This window comes from Fundulus heteroclitus, chromosome 4, assembly GCF_011125445.2.
Source record: "Fundulus heteroclitus isolate FHET01 chromosome 4, MU-UCD_Fhet_4.1, whole genome shotgun sequence".
NCBI classification, from domain to species: domain Eukaryota; kingdom Metazoa; phylum Chordata; class Actinopteri; order Cyprinodontiformes; family Fundulidae; genus Fundulus; species Fundulus heteroclitus.
The window spans coordinates 7,139,525-7,154,660 of record NC_046364.1 but is presented as its reverse complement, the minus strand read 5'-3'; the positions used below and the strand labels follow the sequence as shown (position 1 = coordinate 7,154,660).

Sequence of the window (15,136 nt, the reverse complement as noted above, 5' to 3'; positions counted from 1 at the left end):
ATAGATAGATAGATAGATTATAGTTTAGTCTACTGTACCTAAAGAAGTATTACCTCTGTATGTGTTAAACTCTCTGTTACTGAGAGAGAACGTTTACACCACAGGTGTCAAACTCAAGGCCCGCGGGCCAAATCCGGCCCGTCAAGGTAAGTTATCCGGCCCTCAAGAGCCAAAAAAAAAGCATATCATGTCATAAAGTAGAGGCATATATCCTTTTAAAGTGTATAAAGTGGCTAAACCTGTGCCTCCTGTAAGTGTAACTCACCCCAATATCAACATTTTTTGCAGATAAACTGTATAAACTGGGCCTAAGGGTGCTACTTTTATGTTACTGTGCATTTTTTATACTTAAAGTATCGTCTATACACGTGCAACCGGCCCTTTTCATGACTTCATGACGCCAAAGTGGCCCCATATAGAAATGAGTTTGACACCTCTGATTTACACAGACCAGCCAATATAAGCTGGAGTTCTTCATCTCCTTTGGGGGTTTTGGAACATTGTTTCTCAAGGAGAAAAAAGTTCACCAGAAAACTTTTTTTTGGTCGGGTATACGGTGTAAAACGTCTTTTCCCTTTTGTCTCTCGGCGAAAAAGTCCAGGAAAGGATCTGAAAAAATGATGATGATGATACAGCTTATTTTATTAAATATCAAATGTAAATTGCCAGAAATGCAGAAGATCAACACAGACTGCAGGCTTGTTACACAGGCTGACTAAGATGAAACCTACCGAGCCATTTCTTGATGAACTGAACCACTGCGCTGAGGACATCTTAGCTGTCCTGACAGTGGACCTGTCTCCGTTTGCCTCGACTGTCCATCAACAGACTGTCTTTTACTTTCTTGTCTAACTGGTCTCACAGTCCCTGAAGAGCCTAACCTTCGGTTTAACAATGACACAAGACTGTGTGCCGTGTTTAGGATATCCGCTAACTGTACCTAACGGAAAGGTCAATAAAGTTAGATGTCTGAATATCAACTACAGAAATAAAGATTTAAGTTACAAATGTTGAAGATTACCTGGCTTTGCTCCGAAGCTTCCTGGTCCGTCATCTTAATCAGCCTTCAAAACCATGACGTCAGACAACTGTTGTGAATTCGTATTCTCAAAGAAAAAAATCCATATTCTCAAACAGCCGTTGCTGTTTGTGTTCATGAAGAATAAAGCACAAATGTAAACTTGAAATTTGTATTTATTAGTTATTGAAGTTGTAACTATTTAAACTGTATGTTGTATGTTTTGAATGAGATTTCAATTATTATTAGTTTACAAATGTTTGTTATGCACAACTTCTGACTAATATGCACACAACTGTGCTTTTATGCACAAGTTTATTGTGATAGTGATCTTACCTCAAACTTGATAGTGATCTTACCTCATATACACCGAAGGAAACCCACATCCCCTGCTTCACATCAACAAACCGACCTCCTCAATTAAAATCCCTTAAACTCTCCCAAAATGTGTTTGAAGCTATCTTGTTCATAAACCTTTTCAGCTAATAAGCCTTGTAAATAAATAGATTACTAATTTTAAAACGACAGATATTACTCTGTTAGATGATGAGTAAAGGTATATTATTGTATGTATAAATACAACTCTCTTTTGTAGTATTATGTAGTGTGGGGATGCAGCATTAATTATTTTTTCCTTGGATTCTTAGTAGCCTTTTTTGCAAGTCATTATTGCAAAATTAAAAAAAAATCTTCTTTTAAAATAGTTTATATTTTTGACTAGCTCGATCAAGATCAAGATTTATTTTTTACTCTTGGGAGAAATTATTTATGGACAAGGGGAAGGCTGCAATCACAGCAAACGATCCACAAAGTAAAACAAACTCTCCAATACTAAAAAAATGTTCTATGGTATTTACGCTTGCAAAAAAAATTAAGCTATTTCATAAAGTCATAAAAAAAAACTCATTCTCAACATTCAAGGAATGTTCAACTTACTGTTGAACATTCTTACTGCCTTACTGCCATGTTTGTAAATGGCAGACCACAAGGAGGAGCCAGAGGAGATTTTTTTTTTCACAGCTTATTTGTCTCATATTTTACTGTCAGGACATAGTGAAAGTTTAAATAAAGCTGTGCTTTAACTGTACACTGTATTTTCACTTTCCAAACTTTGCTGTCTTCAGGTATTTTTATTTATTTTTAAACATAATTGCATTCCATGATGCTTAGTGAGTGAGTAAACCATTCCATGCTTAAATTAATAAAATTGTTGATTTCAAATATTTGAAATATAAACTTTCACTTTTCTCTCTTGGCAATAGAACACAATTTGTTCACCCAGTGAAGAGGACATTAAAACAGAAGCATAGCTGTTGAAGCAAGAATACGGTTCGCAGTGGGAGGGAGTTGGGTGGGGCGTAAAAGGAAATCAATAAATAAACAAAATCAGGATGGTGAGCAGCAAAGGAATCCTTGGTTGCCAAACTGAAAGAGTCTGGGTGCACACAGAGAGGGGACAGGAATATCATTAGGAAATTAGTTATTTGCCTTACTTCCACAGAAAAGCAAAAAACAGCCCAGCTTCCTCAGAGGCTTACATACACTGTGGGGATTTAAGGAGGGATCTTCCTGCGAGACGTGAGTTGGTTTCTTGTATGACAATTATTATTATTATTATTATTATTATTATTATTATTATTATTATTATTATTATTATTATTATTATTATTTTTATTATTTTTATTTATTTATTTTATTTTTTTGGCAAGAGTAAAGTCAAAGATCATAATTGTGGATTTATTTACAAACAATCTGAACAAAACTATAAGAACATAACATTTGGTTTTAGTTCTACATTCTAAATTAGCTTATGTTGGTTTGAATTTAAATCAACAAACGGATAACCTGGACCCAACTCCGACTCAATGACATGTCATGTCAGTGACTTGTGTTCAGAGAAAAGTAAACTGGTTTTACATTGTATTGATTGTGTTACAAACACTGTCGTTTCTGTTTGTCTTTTAAGAAAAATGGTTTACTTCAGTGCAATTATTGTACAAGTAAACATCAGAGAAATCTCAAAGGAAAATATTGTCTTTCAGAGCAAGTTTTTTACAAAAGCAAGAAAAACAATTACATGGCATTATAGAGTAATGAGAGGTACAAAATGTGGTCTGGTTCCAATTTCATTCTATGGAGACGTTGAAGCAAATAAAATGCTTGTCCAGTCTTTTATTTTAAGAAGCCACTTATCAGTAGAGATCTGTTTTGTGCTTTATAGACACAGCTCCTCTGCACCTTGTACTGCTGTGTATGTTTGCTGGTGCCAGCAGTAGGCACAATGGACGAGACTGTTGTAGTCCCCCACCATGATTATCTCCAGTGATTACTGACAAAATGTGTCAGAAGTTTAAAGCCCTAAAAATCAGACCAAATAACAAGAACTAGAATGATTTCCACTGGTCCAACATTCTGTTCAGTTAGTTAGTTTGTCCTAAAATTATAGTTAGACATTTGCATGCACAGTATACTATCATGTCTAATGTAGTGGTATCCAAACATTTGAAAATGAGGGCCCAAATGGTCAACTTGAAAGTAGGGCGCCACAAAATAATCTATTATTTGTCATTTCAAATGTAAAAAAAATAAATTATAATTTTTTCATTTGCTCAACAATAAACTAAACACGCACAATTTTAACAAAACAAAGTTGACTATTTGTTTTTGAAAATTGATCTGTAAGTCATTGTAGATCTGAAACGCAGAAATGCTGTTGCAAATTTACTTTTTTGGAGAGAAATACAGAGCTTCCTTTTTATTTTTATTAAATTTTTTTTGGGAGGGGGATCATGTATTTTCTATTTCCTTGCTCTGAAAATACTTTTGTATGTGTTCATCAACTAGAATATGACATTGGTTCCTCTTTCTTCTTAGGTACTTGCTATAATTTTGGTTTAGTAATATATGGGTAAGCCCCGGGTTGTTTTTCAGTAAAAGTCTCTAGATGTTTGGCCCTATTTACTAGAGGACCGCAAAAAGTTGAATGTGTCAGGGAATATTTGGCTCTAAAAATAGGTTCTGGCGGGCCAGATTTATCAAGTTCTGAATGATTTGTAGAAATCTGAATGATTTTGTGTAGTCCCTGACCTTACAACATCATTAGTGTGTCCCGGTGGTAGTAGAAGGCCATCGGGACACACTTCAGACTCCCCTGTCATAAAGGCATTAACAACTGTATTATCCAATATGGGTTCATCTAAATTATACTCTTTTTTTATATGTTTTTTTTTACAGTATGTCCAATAATAAAATAAGAATTGCTGGAGTCTGTGCTTGTATTGTGATGCTCTCATGTTTCTATTCCTCATATTCAAGGTACGTAAAACCCCATAGTTTAGAATTTTTAAAACCAAACTGTCTGAGAATGGTTGTTTTTTACTGTTTAGTTTCATGAGAATCTTTGTAATTATTTTCCTGTCTCATTAATTTAATTTCTTCAGTATGAGGCATTTAACATCCATTGCCTTCATCAAAAACATGCAAGTTTCCAGCAAAGAATCAACAGTGTGGGTGGCTAAGCTGGATGCCTCACTTAACTTTGGGTAAGAACTCTGTTTACTGAATGCTTTTCTGAAATTACATTGTTTCTCTATTTTTACTGTGTGATTGTACTATATATTTGATATTCCGCTTTTTTTTTCAATGTTTCAGAAGTTGTGTATTATTACAGTTAGAACTTAGAGACAAAATCGTTTTTATTTCTTATTTTAAGTGATCAATTTGTGAAAATGTTAACAAACAGCATAGAGCTCCTAATTAAAGCTTGTATGAATATAGGTTTAACAGAAATAACTTGAGAATGATTACCGTCCTTAATCAATTATTTTAATAGGACTGAATAAAGCAATTATGAACAAAACAACTGGATAAAATAGCCATTACCCACAGCATCAACCCACCCCTTTGTCCCTTCTTGCTTGATTTTTAATCTGAGGATAAGAGGTCCGACTTTTTATGACTCTAGTTTGTTCACAGCATGTTTGCCTGATTAACATGGACTTGTGGCACACTGGGATTAAACATGCTACTTCTGTATCGGGTGACGTGAAAGATGATGAACGGTTATTCATTCAATTCCTTATTTCTTATTTTTTTCATAACAATCAGCGGACTAGGGCTTTGGTGTATTTACAACAATAGAAACAAGGAAGCAGGCAAACCGTTTTTTTTTTTTATGGATGCCTGTAAAACAATCCCAACCCCTCAATACAAATAAAGCAAATGTCTGTTTGAACACAACTTGATAAGAATATCTCAATTTCTGTTAGTGGTTTGCAATGCTGTGGAATACCCTCCCTCTGACACAGTGAACAAGTGGTTTTGGGGAAAAAAATGGTAGTAAATCTGAGTAGATTTGTCAAAATACTCCTCAGACTTTAGTGTACTAAGAACTGACACACCTTAAAGTGTGCAGGGAAAAAAAGAATGAAGACGAAGCAGAGAAAATGATGGACTAACAAAGAAACGGAACTGAGAAAGCATAACCTATCAACTCTACAGACAGGTCAAATCCACTCATTTAAATTTGATTGCGTAATTGTTATTGACTTCTAGATTTTAATTTTGAAAATAGCCTTACACCTAAATATGCCGGAGGTATGACAAACTTTGGGTTTAACTGTAATAAAGTAGTCAATTCAGTTTTATATGAGGATTATTAATATATGCATCATGTGAACACTTTAGTAAGACAGATTCTCCTTATTTTTTCACTACGTAACTCTCACCAAAAGGCATTAAATGAAGGAAGGCATACCTGTTTTAAAGAATGTCTGAACTTGACACATTCTATTGGGCAGGTGTTTGATTGCAAATACACCATAAAAACATATTTAATTCAATTCAATTCAATTCAATTTTATTTATATAGCGCCAAATCATGAAACATGACATCTCAAGGCACTTTACAAAGTCAAGTTCAATCATATTATACAGATTGGGTCAGATTATACAGATTGGTCAAAAATTTCCTATATAAGGAAACCAGTTGATTGCATCAAAGTCCCGACAAGCAGCATTCACTCCTGGGGAACCGTAGAGCCACAGGAAAAGTCATCTGCATTGTACATGGCTTTGCTGCAATCCCTCATACTGAGCAAGCATGAAGCGACAGTGGGAAGAAAAACCACCCATTAGCGGGAAGGAAAAACCTCCGGCAGAACCGGGCTCAGTATGAACGGTCATCTGCCTCGACCGACTGGGGTTACAGAAGACAGAACAGAGACACAACAAGAGAGACAAAAAAGCACAGAAGCACACATTGATCCAGTAATCTGTTCTACATTAGATGGTAGTAGCGGGTGAGCCGTCTTCTCTGGATGATGTCACAGTTAACAGAACGCCAGACCAGGTGTACCTACTATGAAGAAAAAAGAGAGAGAACAGAAAGTTAAAGCAGAAATGACAACACATAATGCATAATTGAAGAACAGTAGAACTCAATAGAGTGAGAAAATTAGATCCTGATATACTCCAGTAGCCTAAGCCTATAGCAGTAAAACTATAAAGGTAGCTGAGAGTAACATGAGCCACTAGTTATAATTTTTGTCAAAAAGAAAAGTTTTAAGACTAGTCTTAAAAGTAGACAGGGTGTCTGCCTCACGGACCAAAACTGGGAGTTGGTTCCACAGGAGAGGAGCCTGATAGCTAAAGGATCTGCCTCCCATTCTACTTTTAGAGACTCTAGGAACCACCAGCAGACCTGCAGTCTGAGAGCGAAGTGCTCTGTTAGGAACATACAGGGTAATCAGAGCTCTGATATATGATGGAGTTTGATTATTAAGGGCTTTATACGTTAGAAGAATAATTTTAAATTCTATTCTTGATTTAACAGAAAGCCAATGAAGGGAAGCTAAAATTGGAGAAATATGATCTCTCTTGTTGATTTTCATCAGAACTCTTGCTGCAGCATTTTGGATCAGCGGAAGGCTTTGAACTGCATTTTGTGGACTTCCTGATAGTAAATAATTACAATAGTCCAGCCTTGAAGTAACAAATGCATGGACCAGTTTTTCAGCATCGCTCCTGGACAGAATGTTTCTAATTTTGGCGATATTCTGGAGGTGAAAAAAGGAAACTCTGGAAACCTGTTTAATATGGGATTTAAATGACATGTCTTGGTCAAAAATAACACCAAGATTTTTTACTTTATTACCAGAGGCCAGGTTAATGCCACCCAGATTAAGTGATTGGTTAAGAAGTTTATTTTTTGAGGACTCTGGCCCAAAGATTACAACTTCGGTCTTGTCAGAATTTAGATGCAGGAAATTTAAAGTCATCCAGCTTTTGATGTCATCAAGACATGACTGCAGTCGAAGTAATTGATTGGATTCATCAGGATTTATGGATAAATATAGCTGAGTATCATGAGCATAACAGTGGAAATTAATCCCATGCTGTCTGATAATTTTGCCTATCGGAAGCATATATATAGTAAAGAGAATTGGTCCAAGGACTGAACCCTGTGGTACTCCACAGGTGACCCTAGAGTTTGAGGAAGATTTATTATTAACATGAACAAATTGGAATCTGTCTGACAGATAAGATTTAAACCAGCCTAATGCTTTCCCCTTAATCCCTACAGTATGTTCAAGTCTTTGTAGGAGAATATTGTGATCAACTGTATCAAATGCAGCACTGAGATCTAACAGGACAAGTATAGACACAAGTCCATTATCTGAGGCCATGAAAATATCATTAGTGACCTTCACCAGAGCTGTTTCAGTGCTATGATGAGCTCTGAAGCCTGACTGAAATTCCTCAAGTAGGTCATTACTTTGTAAATGTTCACAAAGTTGATTAGCAACTACTTTCTCAAGAATTTTAGATAAGAAAAGAAGATTAGATATAGGTCTGTGGTTTACTAACTCATCCTGATCAAGAGGATTGGTTAAGAAGCCTAATAAACTTTAGAAAGTTTATTAGGCTTCTTAACCAATGGAATACACGTTTCAATTTCATATTGCACAGCTCTGCAAGGCTTCACCTTTTATAGGGGTGATAAAGGACCTACCTTGCATCTGGGGACAAGGGGCACAGAAGGCACATAATGCATCAAATCTGTGTTTTTTCTAACTTAATGCATAGCCATAACAATCACACAAATTTATAATGATATGTAGAACCTATTCAGCCTGTTACTTTCGGTTCTACCCAGATTAGTTGGCTCCAAAATGCAGTTTGTGGCCATTTGCAGCCTTATGGGTTAGGGTGGGTTTAGTGGTGGGTGGTAGTGGTGGTTAGGTGGGAAAATTGGTGGTAGACGCTGTTTCCTGACTATGCTTATGCACAGAGGTGTAATACTTTTCATTGTGATTCAGACAGATACAGGTGCAGTTTATTTGAAAGATGCAGTTTTAGCTCGTATTCAGACCGGAACAGAGTAACCGGCAACCAGTGGCGGTGGGTGAGGGGAGCTAAGGTGTGTTACTGTGGGCGTGTTCACCTGCTGAATGTAACCGTTGTGAAACAATCAGGAAATAACTTTATATGATCAATAAAATCTTTATCGAGACCGGCGCTCTGTTCGCTCAATCCAAAGTTTTCTCTCTCGTCATGGGACACAAATCAAATTAAACTTCATGTTTCTATTTTGCGGCATAAATTGTGAGTCAGATTCAGAAGCTGGTAAATGAAATAAATAAAGTGAGAACACACACAGGTATATCATCAGAGTTTAGCCCGTGAATCCACCTGGACGTTTCAGGTTGTCTGTGGAGGTTTGACCGATCTGAGTCTCTTTCTTTCTCTGGCTCCAGGCTGAGCCACCGATTCACCTGAAAGTCCTCAGGATCCCATTGTGGATGTTGTGTGTAACTTTATCGCAAGTTACACACAACTTGCAGTTTCTTTTTTTTTTTTTTGTGTGTGCGTTCTGGTCATTTGAGCATGATTGAACATGCCGCCTTTAATATGGCTATAAAAAAAGCTTGTTGCATTTATTTTTTTTTTTTTTGAAGACTGGAGGAAGATTGAGACACAGAAGGGGGTGCGTGGCTAAAAAGGTTTGAGAACCACTGCGTTAGAGCAAAACATACATTTTCCTCTTGTTTTCTGCATTTTTATGATTATTATCTAAATTTGCTGTCCTCCTAAATCTGTTACAGCATGTTAATGCAATGTGTTTAAAACTGTAACATTGTGACTGAGAAATATGTTTGCACAGAGATGCCATGTGGGAACCAGCTATGGATGAGTTTTCTCTGAAAATTTAAAAAGCTTTCTGAAGTTTTTAAGCTCAGATGTGATTCCTACAGTCGTGCACACACTAAATACAGGCTTCAATTCGTTTGAATTAACTCCTTGAACAAGAATGTATGACAGGCAAGGAGGCTGATATTCTAGCCAGACATGGTGTGCATTTAAAAGTTTTATTTGTAATGTGACCTGAAGCAATCAGAGATCCTCTGCAGGAATAAGCAGTAGTACAGTATTGTGCAAAAATGATTATTTTATTATCAATATTTACTAAGAATTTTAAAAATATCACAATAATTTGTAACTCCAAACCAAAGTTATACACAAAAATAGAGATTTACAATACACTAGAGGTTTGTGATTTTTTGGGCTACCAACCTTTAAAAATTAATAATTGGAATTAATAATTCTTAATCAATTACCAAAATTACCAGACGTGTTTGGACATTCAGAGCTGTTCTAGAATGGGTTTGTTTCGCCCTTAGTAAATGTTAATAATTACCTTTTAAAACCGCACATTTTTAAATTACAAACACATACTTAAGATAGCAGCTGTCAACCTGAGAAGGGATGTATGGAGCATGGACTTTCGGACAACAAATAGCCTTCATACAAATCAAACAAAAACACATCTCTCTCTTTATGTATGGGAGAGTTTATGTAACTAAATATGTGACTGATAGAGTCAATTCGAAACTCAAACTCTTTAGGTAACTAGAAAAAGAATAATAACCAAAGGTGAAATGCAAAAATAAATTAGTAATAAAGAAAATATATTGATAAACAGTGAGAAACTAGACAAAAGATAAATTTAGATCTGCACTTTATAGACAATTAAGTTAAATTGGAATTGATCATTTTCTTAAGTCCAGCATGACAAGCTGCCAAGAAATATTCAAATAGTAATGATGATAAGCATGAATATCATTAGTCAAAACCAGCAATTAAGCTAAGCAGAACACATTTTTGATATTTGTGTTCTTTACTTCTCAAGACTGAAATCCTTCAATCCTTCTGATGAGTTGCTTTGCTGAGTTGCTTTTGTTTCCTCTTGTATTTCAGGGCCAGGCCGCAAGTTCAGACTCATACATCCTGGAATGCTTCTATTGTGTGGCAGTCAATGTTTGATGAAGATCTTTATGACAATAAGCACAGGGAAGCAAAAACAACTGTTGCTCTCACTGTGTTCGCAGTTGGAAGGTATGTACGTCCCTTGTTTTGCTGATTTGCTTCAAATAATTCCCCCGGTCTCAAACACGAATAATGCATGGCTGATGTAAGGACAGGCAAAGGAATATTAGGCTGTAGTAAATCAGAGATACACAGGGGCAAGACCATTTAGGCATTTATAAGGCAGCATTGTGATTTTTTTTTTTTTTTTTTAAATATATTATGATATTTAAGACAGGTGCACTTAAATGTTCATTTTTTTTCTCTCTCTGTTTAAGGTATCTGGAGGCCTATCTCAACACGTTCCTGACCTCAGCAGAGAAACATTTTATGTTGGGATTACCTGTGACATATTTTGTGTTTACTGATTTACCAGAGAAGGTGCAGAACATTACCCTAGCTCCTCAGAGACACATCAAAGTTGTCAAAGTGGAGAAGTACAGCAGGTGGCAGGACATCTCCATGATGCGAATGAAGACGATATCGGAAATAATCGACGCAGTCCTGAAGTACGACTTCCACTATGTCTTCTGCTTTGATGTGGATCAGATATTTAAAGCAAGATTTGGCTCTGAGGCTCTTGGGGAGTCGGTGGCCCTACTCCATGCTCACTATTACAAACTTCCAAAGCACAGGTTCACATATGACAGAAATCCAAAATCCAAAGCTTGCATGACTGAAGGAGATTACTACTACCACGCTGCAATTTTTGGAGGCACGTGTGAAAAGGTAAAGGCCTTGGCAGATTACTGCTATGTGAACATCATGGAAGACAAACTGAATAATGTGGAGGCTTTATGGCATGATGAAAGTCACCTAAACAAGTACTTTTGGCTTAATAAACCCACAAAGTTGCTTTCCCCTGAGTACTGCTGGGACGAGAATATCGGTGATGCAAGAGACATACAGCTCAGGCGCCTGATATGGGCCCCCAAAGATTATGAGAAGCTTCGTACTCGGTAGCATGGAAAGAAAATCCAAAAGTTTTTTCCTGAATTTTGTTTTTCGCTAATGTGAAAAACAAAATTGTGAAATGTGAAACATAGTTTCAAATGTCTAACTATCACAGCAAGCTCAAAAATCTTGTTTAAAAACTTGCCCATTAGGTGCGACTCATTGTAAACTTACATTATAACCCTTTTTGTTGCTAAAGTCCTTACACTGGCTCCCTGTACCTCAGAAAGTAGACTTTAAAAGTCTCCCGTTAGTCTGTAAATTACAGAATGGGTCAGCACCAAAATACATCACAGACTTGTTATCAGTGCATCTATACTCCAGACCACTCAGGTCTTCATAGTTCAAGTCTAATCTTCATTCCCAGCACCAGAACTAGAACCAGACATGGAGAAGCAGCATTCAGTTCTTATGCTCCATTCACCCTAAACAAACTTACATAAGACTGTAAAAGTGCTGAAACCCTGAGTTCCTTTAAATCAAGGTTAAAACCTATTAGAGTTGCTTTTGGGTGTTAACTGAAACATCCTTACCTCTGTATGTTTTTATGCTCCATTCATGTACAGCACTTTGAGTTGTCAAGTTTCTAAAATGTGTAAACTAGCCTCGCCTTACTCCTACCATTTAATAGGTGTAAATAGTCTTTTTTACTCGTGCACCATGGCGTTGAGGCACTTTTAATTTGTAGATATTTGCCCTGTCCCAATACTCACACTAAACCCTATGCACTTCTATGAAGTGTGATCCTGGTGGAAGTGTACATAACGGTTCTAGTGCACAGGTTACAAGCGTCCAAAACAGGAGGACTGGGGCACTACGGGTTACGTCATGGATTTGCATTTTTGGTGTCATAACTGTGACACCAAAAATGACGGGACCATCACTGTTTTTGCAATCTTTACTGCTAATAATTATTAAAATCACAACAAGCAATCATTTTGACGGGAATAAATTGCAGGGACAGAAATTTGAGAGGATTGGCCAGAGTTGGTATTGACACAAATGTGAAATGAATGGAAAATAATATTGTTCAATATATACCCAAAATAAATATATAATAACTAAAAAATATATGTTGTGTGCCTTTCATTAATCATAGCACCTTGATGTGACATTGTTTTTGTTGGGGGTTTTGTTACACAAAATAAACAACAAAATAACAGACATTTGATATTTTTCATATGTTTATTATGTTATCATCAACAGCTGCTCTGGGGTAAAAAAATTCAACATTACACACAAAGCAAAACTGGTTGCTCAATTGTTCAGAAACACACTTTTAGATAAAACAAAGTCAATAAATAGACATGCAGAACATTACATGATGCTTTCAGACATTTTAGAGCGCAAAAATATCAAAGAAATCTACAAAACAGAAAGAATAAAATTAAATCTGCTACGACAGTTTAAGGATATTTCAGTTTTATAAGTAAAAATAACTACCATATTTGTTCTAAGAAACATAAATTTGTGAGTAGTAATTTATTTTATTTAGGTATCAGTATGATTTTAGATCTTTTTAGATCAAACATTTTCCCCGTTGTGGCTCAAAGCGTCACAAGCAGTGGTGAATTGTGGGTAATACAATTCAGCGAAGCCTGCATGAATGTGAACTTCACCAAAGTGTGGATCGAGGGCGCGTAGGGGGTGGGGTGAAATATCACTCTGGAGAAACAGGTCACACTAAGCCCTCACATCCTCAGCGGGAACACGCATTTGAGGGGCCCAAGGGTGGAAGTTAGAGTATTGTGACAGGGCCTATGACTTCCTGTTTCTATTGAACACAAATATCAGGTAACACAGAACTGCTTCTCTATGCCAGGCAAACATCTGTTTAAATGTTTAAGTAATGCACATTGACTGGAGTGGTGAGTGGTGGAGTGGTCGCTACAGCAACAAAATAATTATTTATTTCAAGCTTTTAGACATCCTTACGAGACGTGCCAATATGTTTCGATCAGACTGCAAAAGGCACAGATTTTTCTTTTTATGTTATTTATTTTTCTGTTTTGTGGATATTCTTTTGTAATTTTCCTTATTTAGTGGATCGAAGGGAGCCATATACCTATGTGTATGTGTGTGTGTATGTATATATATATATATATATATATATATATATATATATATATATATATGTATATTTATACATATACATGTGTGTATGTATGTATGTATGTGTGTGTGTGTGTGTGGGGGGGGGCTTTCATTCTTTGTTGTCTTTTTTGTTTTTTTGTCATGTCTGGCAGGTTATTCAGTCACCCTAGCTGGCCTCTTGGTGGCCTCCCCTAGCAATCGGCATGGACCACATCTTTGTTATTCAGTGCCATCTGGGATGGTCATGTCAAGATGAATGATGTATAATTCATATACTGCCACCATCTGGTGCATCAGGATATGGTCGATCTTAGCATTCTCTTTTTCTGGCCTAACCTGGATCTGGTCTGAACCTGTCATAATTACGTCTTTGAAGACACAGTATTATTTGTTTTTAGTTGTAAAGAAAGTGAAAATATGTAAACAACAATTTATCTCTTATTATAAAACAGCTAATCTGAAAAATGCCAGAAGTTGGGCCACAAGGTACTATAATAATACCTAAAGCAAGGGTCTGACATCCTTTTTGTCTTGAGCTATCGCTGCCAACAACTTTACAGTATGTTCTCCTATAAATGACACAGTTGGCCATATATTTTGTGTTTCTCTCTAACGTATAGCTATTGGCTGATCTTTTGCTATAACAAACTGTGGTCTCTTTCATCCTTTACACTTAAAAACTGGCTCAGAGCATACCTGCTTAGACGTGTTTCTTACAGCCTCTGTTTGGTACCCTTTTAATTTTTCTCTTACATAGAAAGTACTCCTAGATCAGTGATTGTCTGAAAAGTTTACCATGGCAAACATATACGCTCTGAGCCACATAAATAGTAAATGGACTGAACTTATATAGCGCTTTTCCAGTCATGCTGACCACCCAAAGCACTGTACACTATAGCGACATTCACCCCGTTGCTCTCACTAACACGCACACATTTATATACCAAGATGCAGCTCAGTATGCAATTTGGGGTTAAGTGTCTTGCCCAGGGGCATATTGACACGTGGCAAGGGGAAACAGGAATCAAACCCACAACCTTCTGATTGCCAGACGACTACTCAACCCATCAAGCCACAGTCGCCCCACATAAGGTAAAAGTTATTCCCAAAGTACCTTAGGTCTTAAGAGGTGGGGAAAAAAAATTGTTAGGAGTAGTGAGGAGGACTTTTAGCGAGCCTAAGAGTGTCTTAAGCAGGGAAGATGGCAGGGAATAGAAACCCGTTTGGATGATCCACCACCTAAACAGTGAAGGAAATTAGCACATAAACTTATTTATCAATCATACAATTATTAATATGTAGAAATTATAAACATTATCATCCCTATAGAGGGAAAATAATTAGCTTCAGCGGCTCATCAGTTTGTATAGATCTAGTAATGTAATTTTATTGAGGGTAAATAAATAATATTAAAAAATTGGATCATGAATAAAAAGTGACTTTGTTATCTTATAAATATAAAAAACTGTTTCATAATTATGATTTAGCTGATTTGTTTAAGACACAATTTTCTCGTTGCTTCAATGCAGGAGCATTACATTTGCCTTCCAAATTAGCGAAATGCACACACAGACTATCTCTATGCCCAAGAAGAGGAGAGCGATCAGAGGTGGTTGGTGAGGTATTAGGAGACACCAGCACACCTGACATTTTATCTAAAGAGACTGGGCAGGGAGCAAGACGTTCACCCGAGTGGACCAAAGA

General features: G+C 36.5%; 1 protein-coding gene across 1 annotated transcript; it reads left to right on the top strand.

The window, feature by feature from the left end:
* Positions 1-2,447: 2,447 nt before the first annotated feature.
* On the top strand, positions 2,448-12,389 carry LOC118562883 (N-acetyllactosaminide alpha-1,3-galactosyltransferase-like). The gene is made up of 5 exons (XM_036135975.1): positions 2,448-2,596; positions 4,253-4,333; positions 4,459-4,560; positions 10,277-10,414; positions 10,663-12,389. Exons 2-5 carry the CDS (start codon positions 4,254-4,256, stop codon positions 11,345-11,347), a joined length of 1,005 nt encoding a protein of 334 aa, XP_035991868.1. The 5' UTR covers positions 2,448-2,596; position 4,253; the 3' UTR covers positions 11,348-12,389.
* Positions 12,390-15,136: the final 2,747 nt, after the last annotated feature.

Excerpts from the sequence above, each read along its gene's own strand:
- LOC118562883 (XM_036135975.1), top strand. The coding sequence starts at position 4,254 with ATGTCCAATAATAAAATAAGAATTGCTGGAGTCTGTGCTTGTATTGTG. Across the intron at positions 4,334-4,458 it reads TTCTATTCCTCATATTCAAG|TATGAGGCATTTAACATCCA; the intron begins GTACGTAAAACC and ends TAATTTCTTCAG. Across the intron at positions 4,561-10,276 it reads GATGCCTCACTTAACTTTGG|GGCCAGGCCGCAAGTTCAGA; the intron begins GTAAGAACTCTG and ends CTTGTATTTCAG.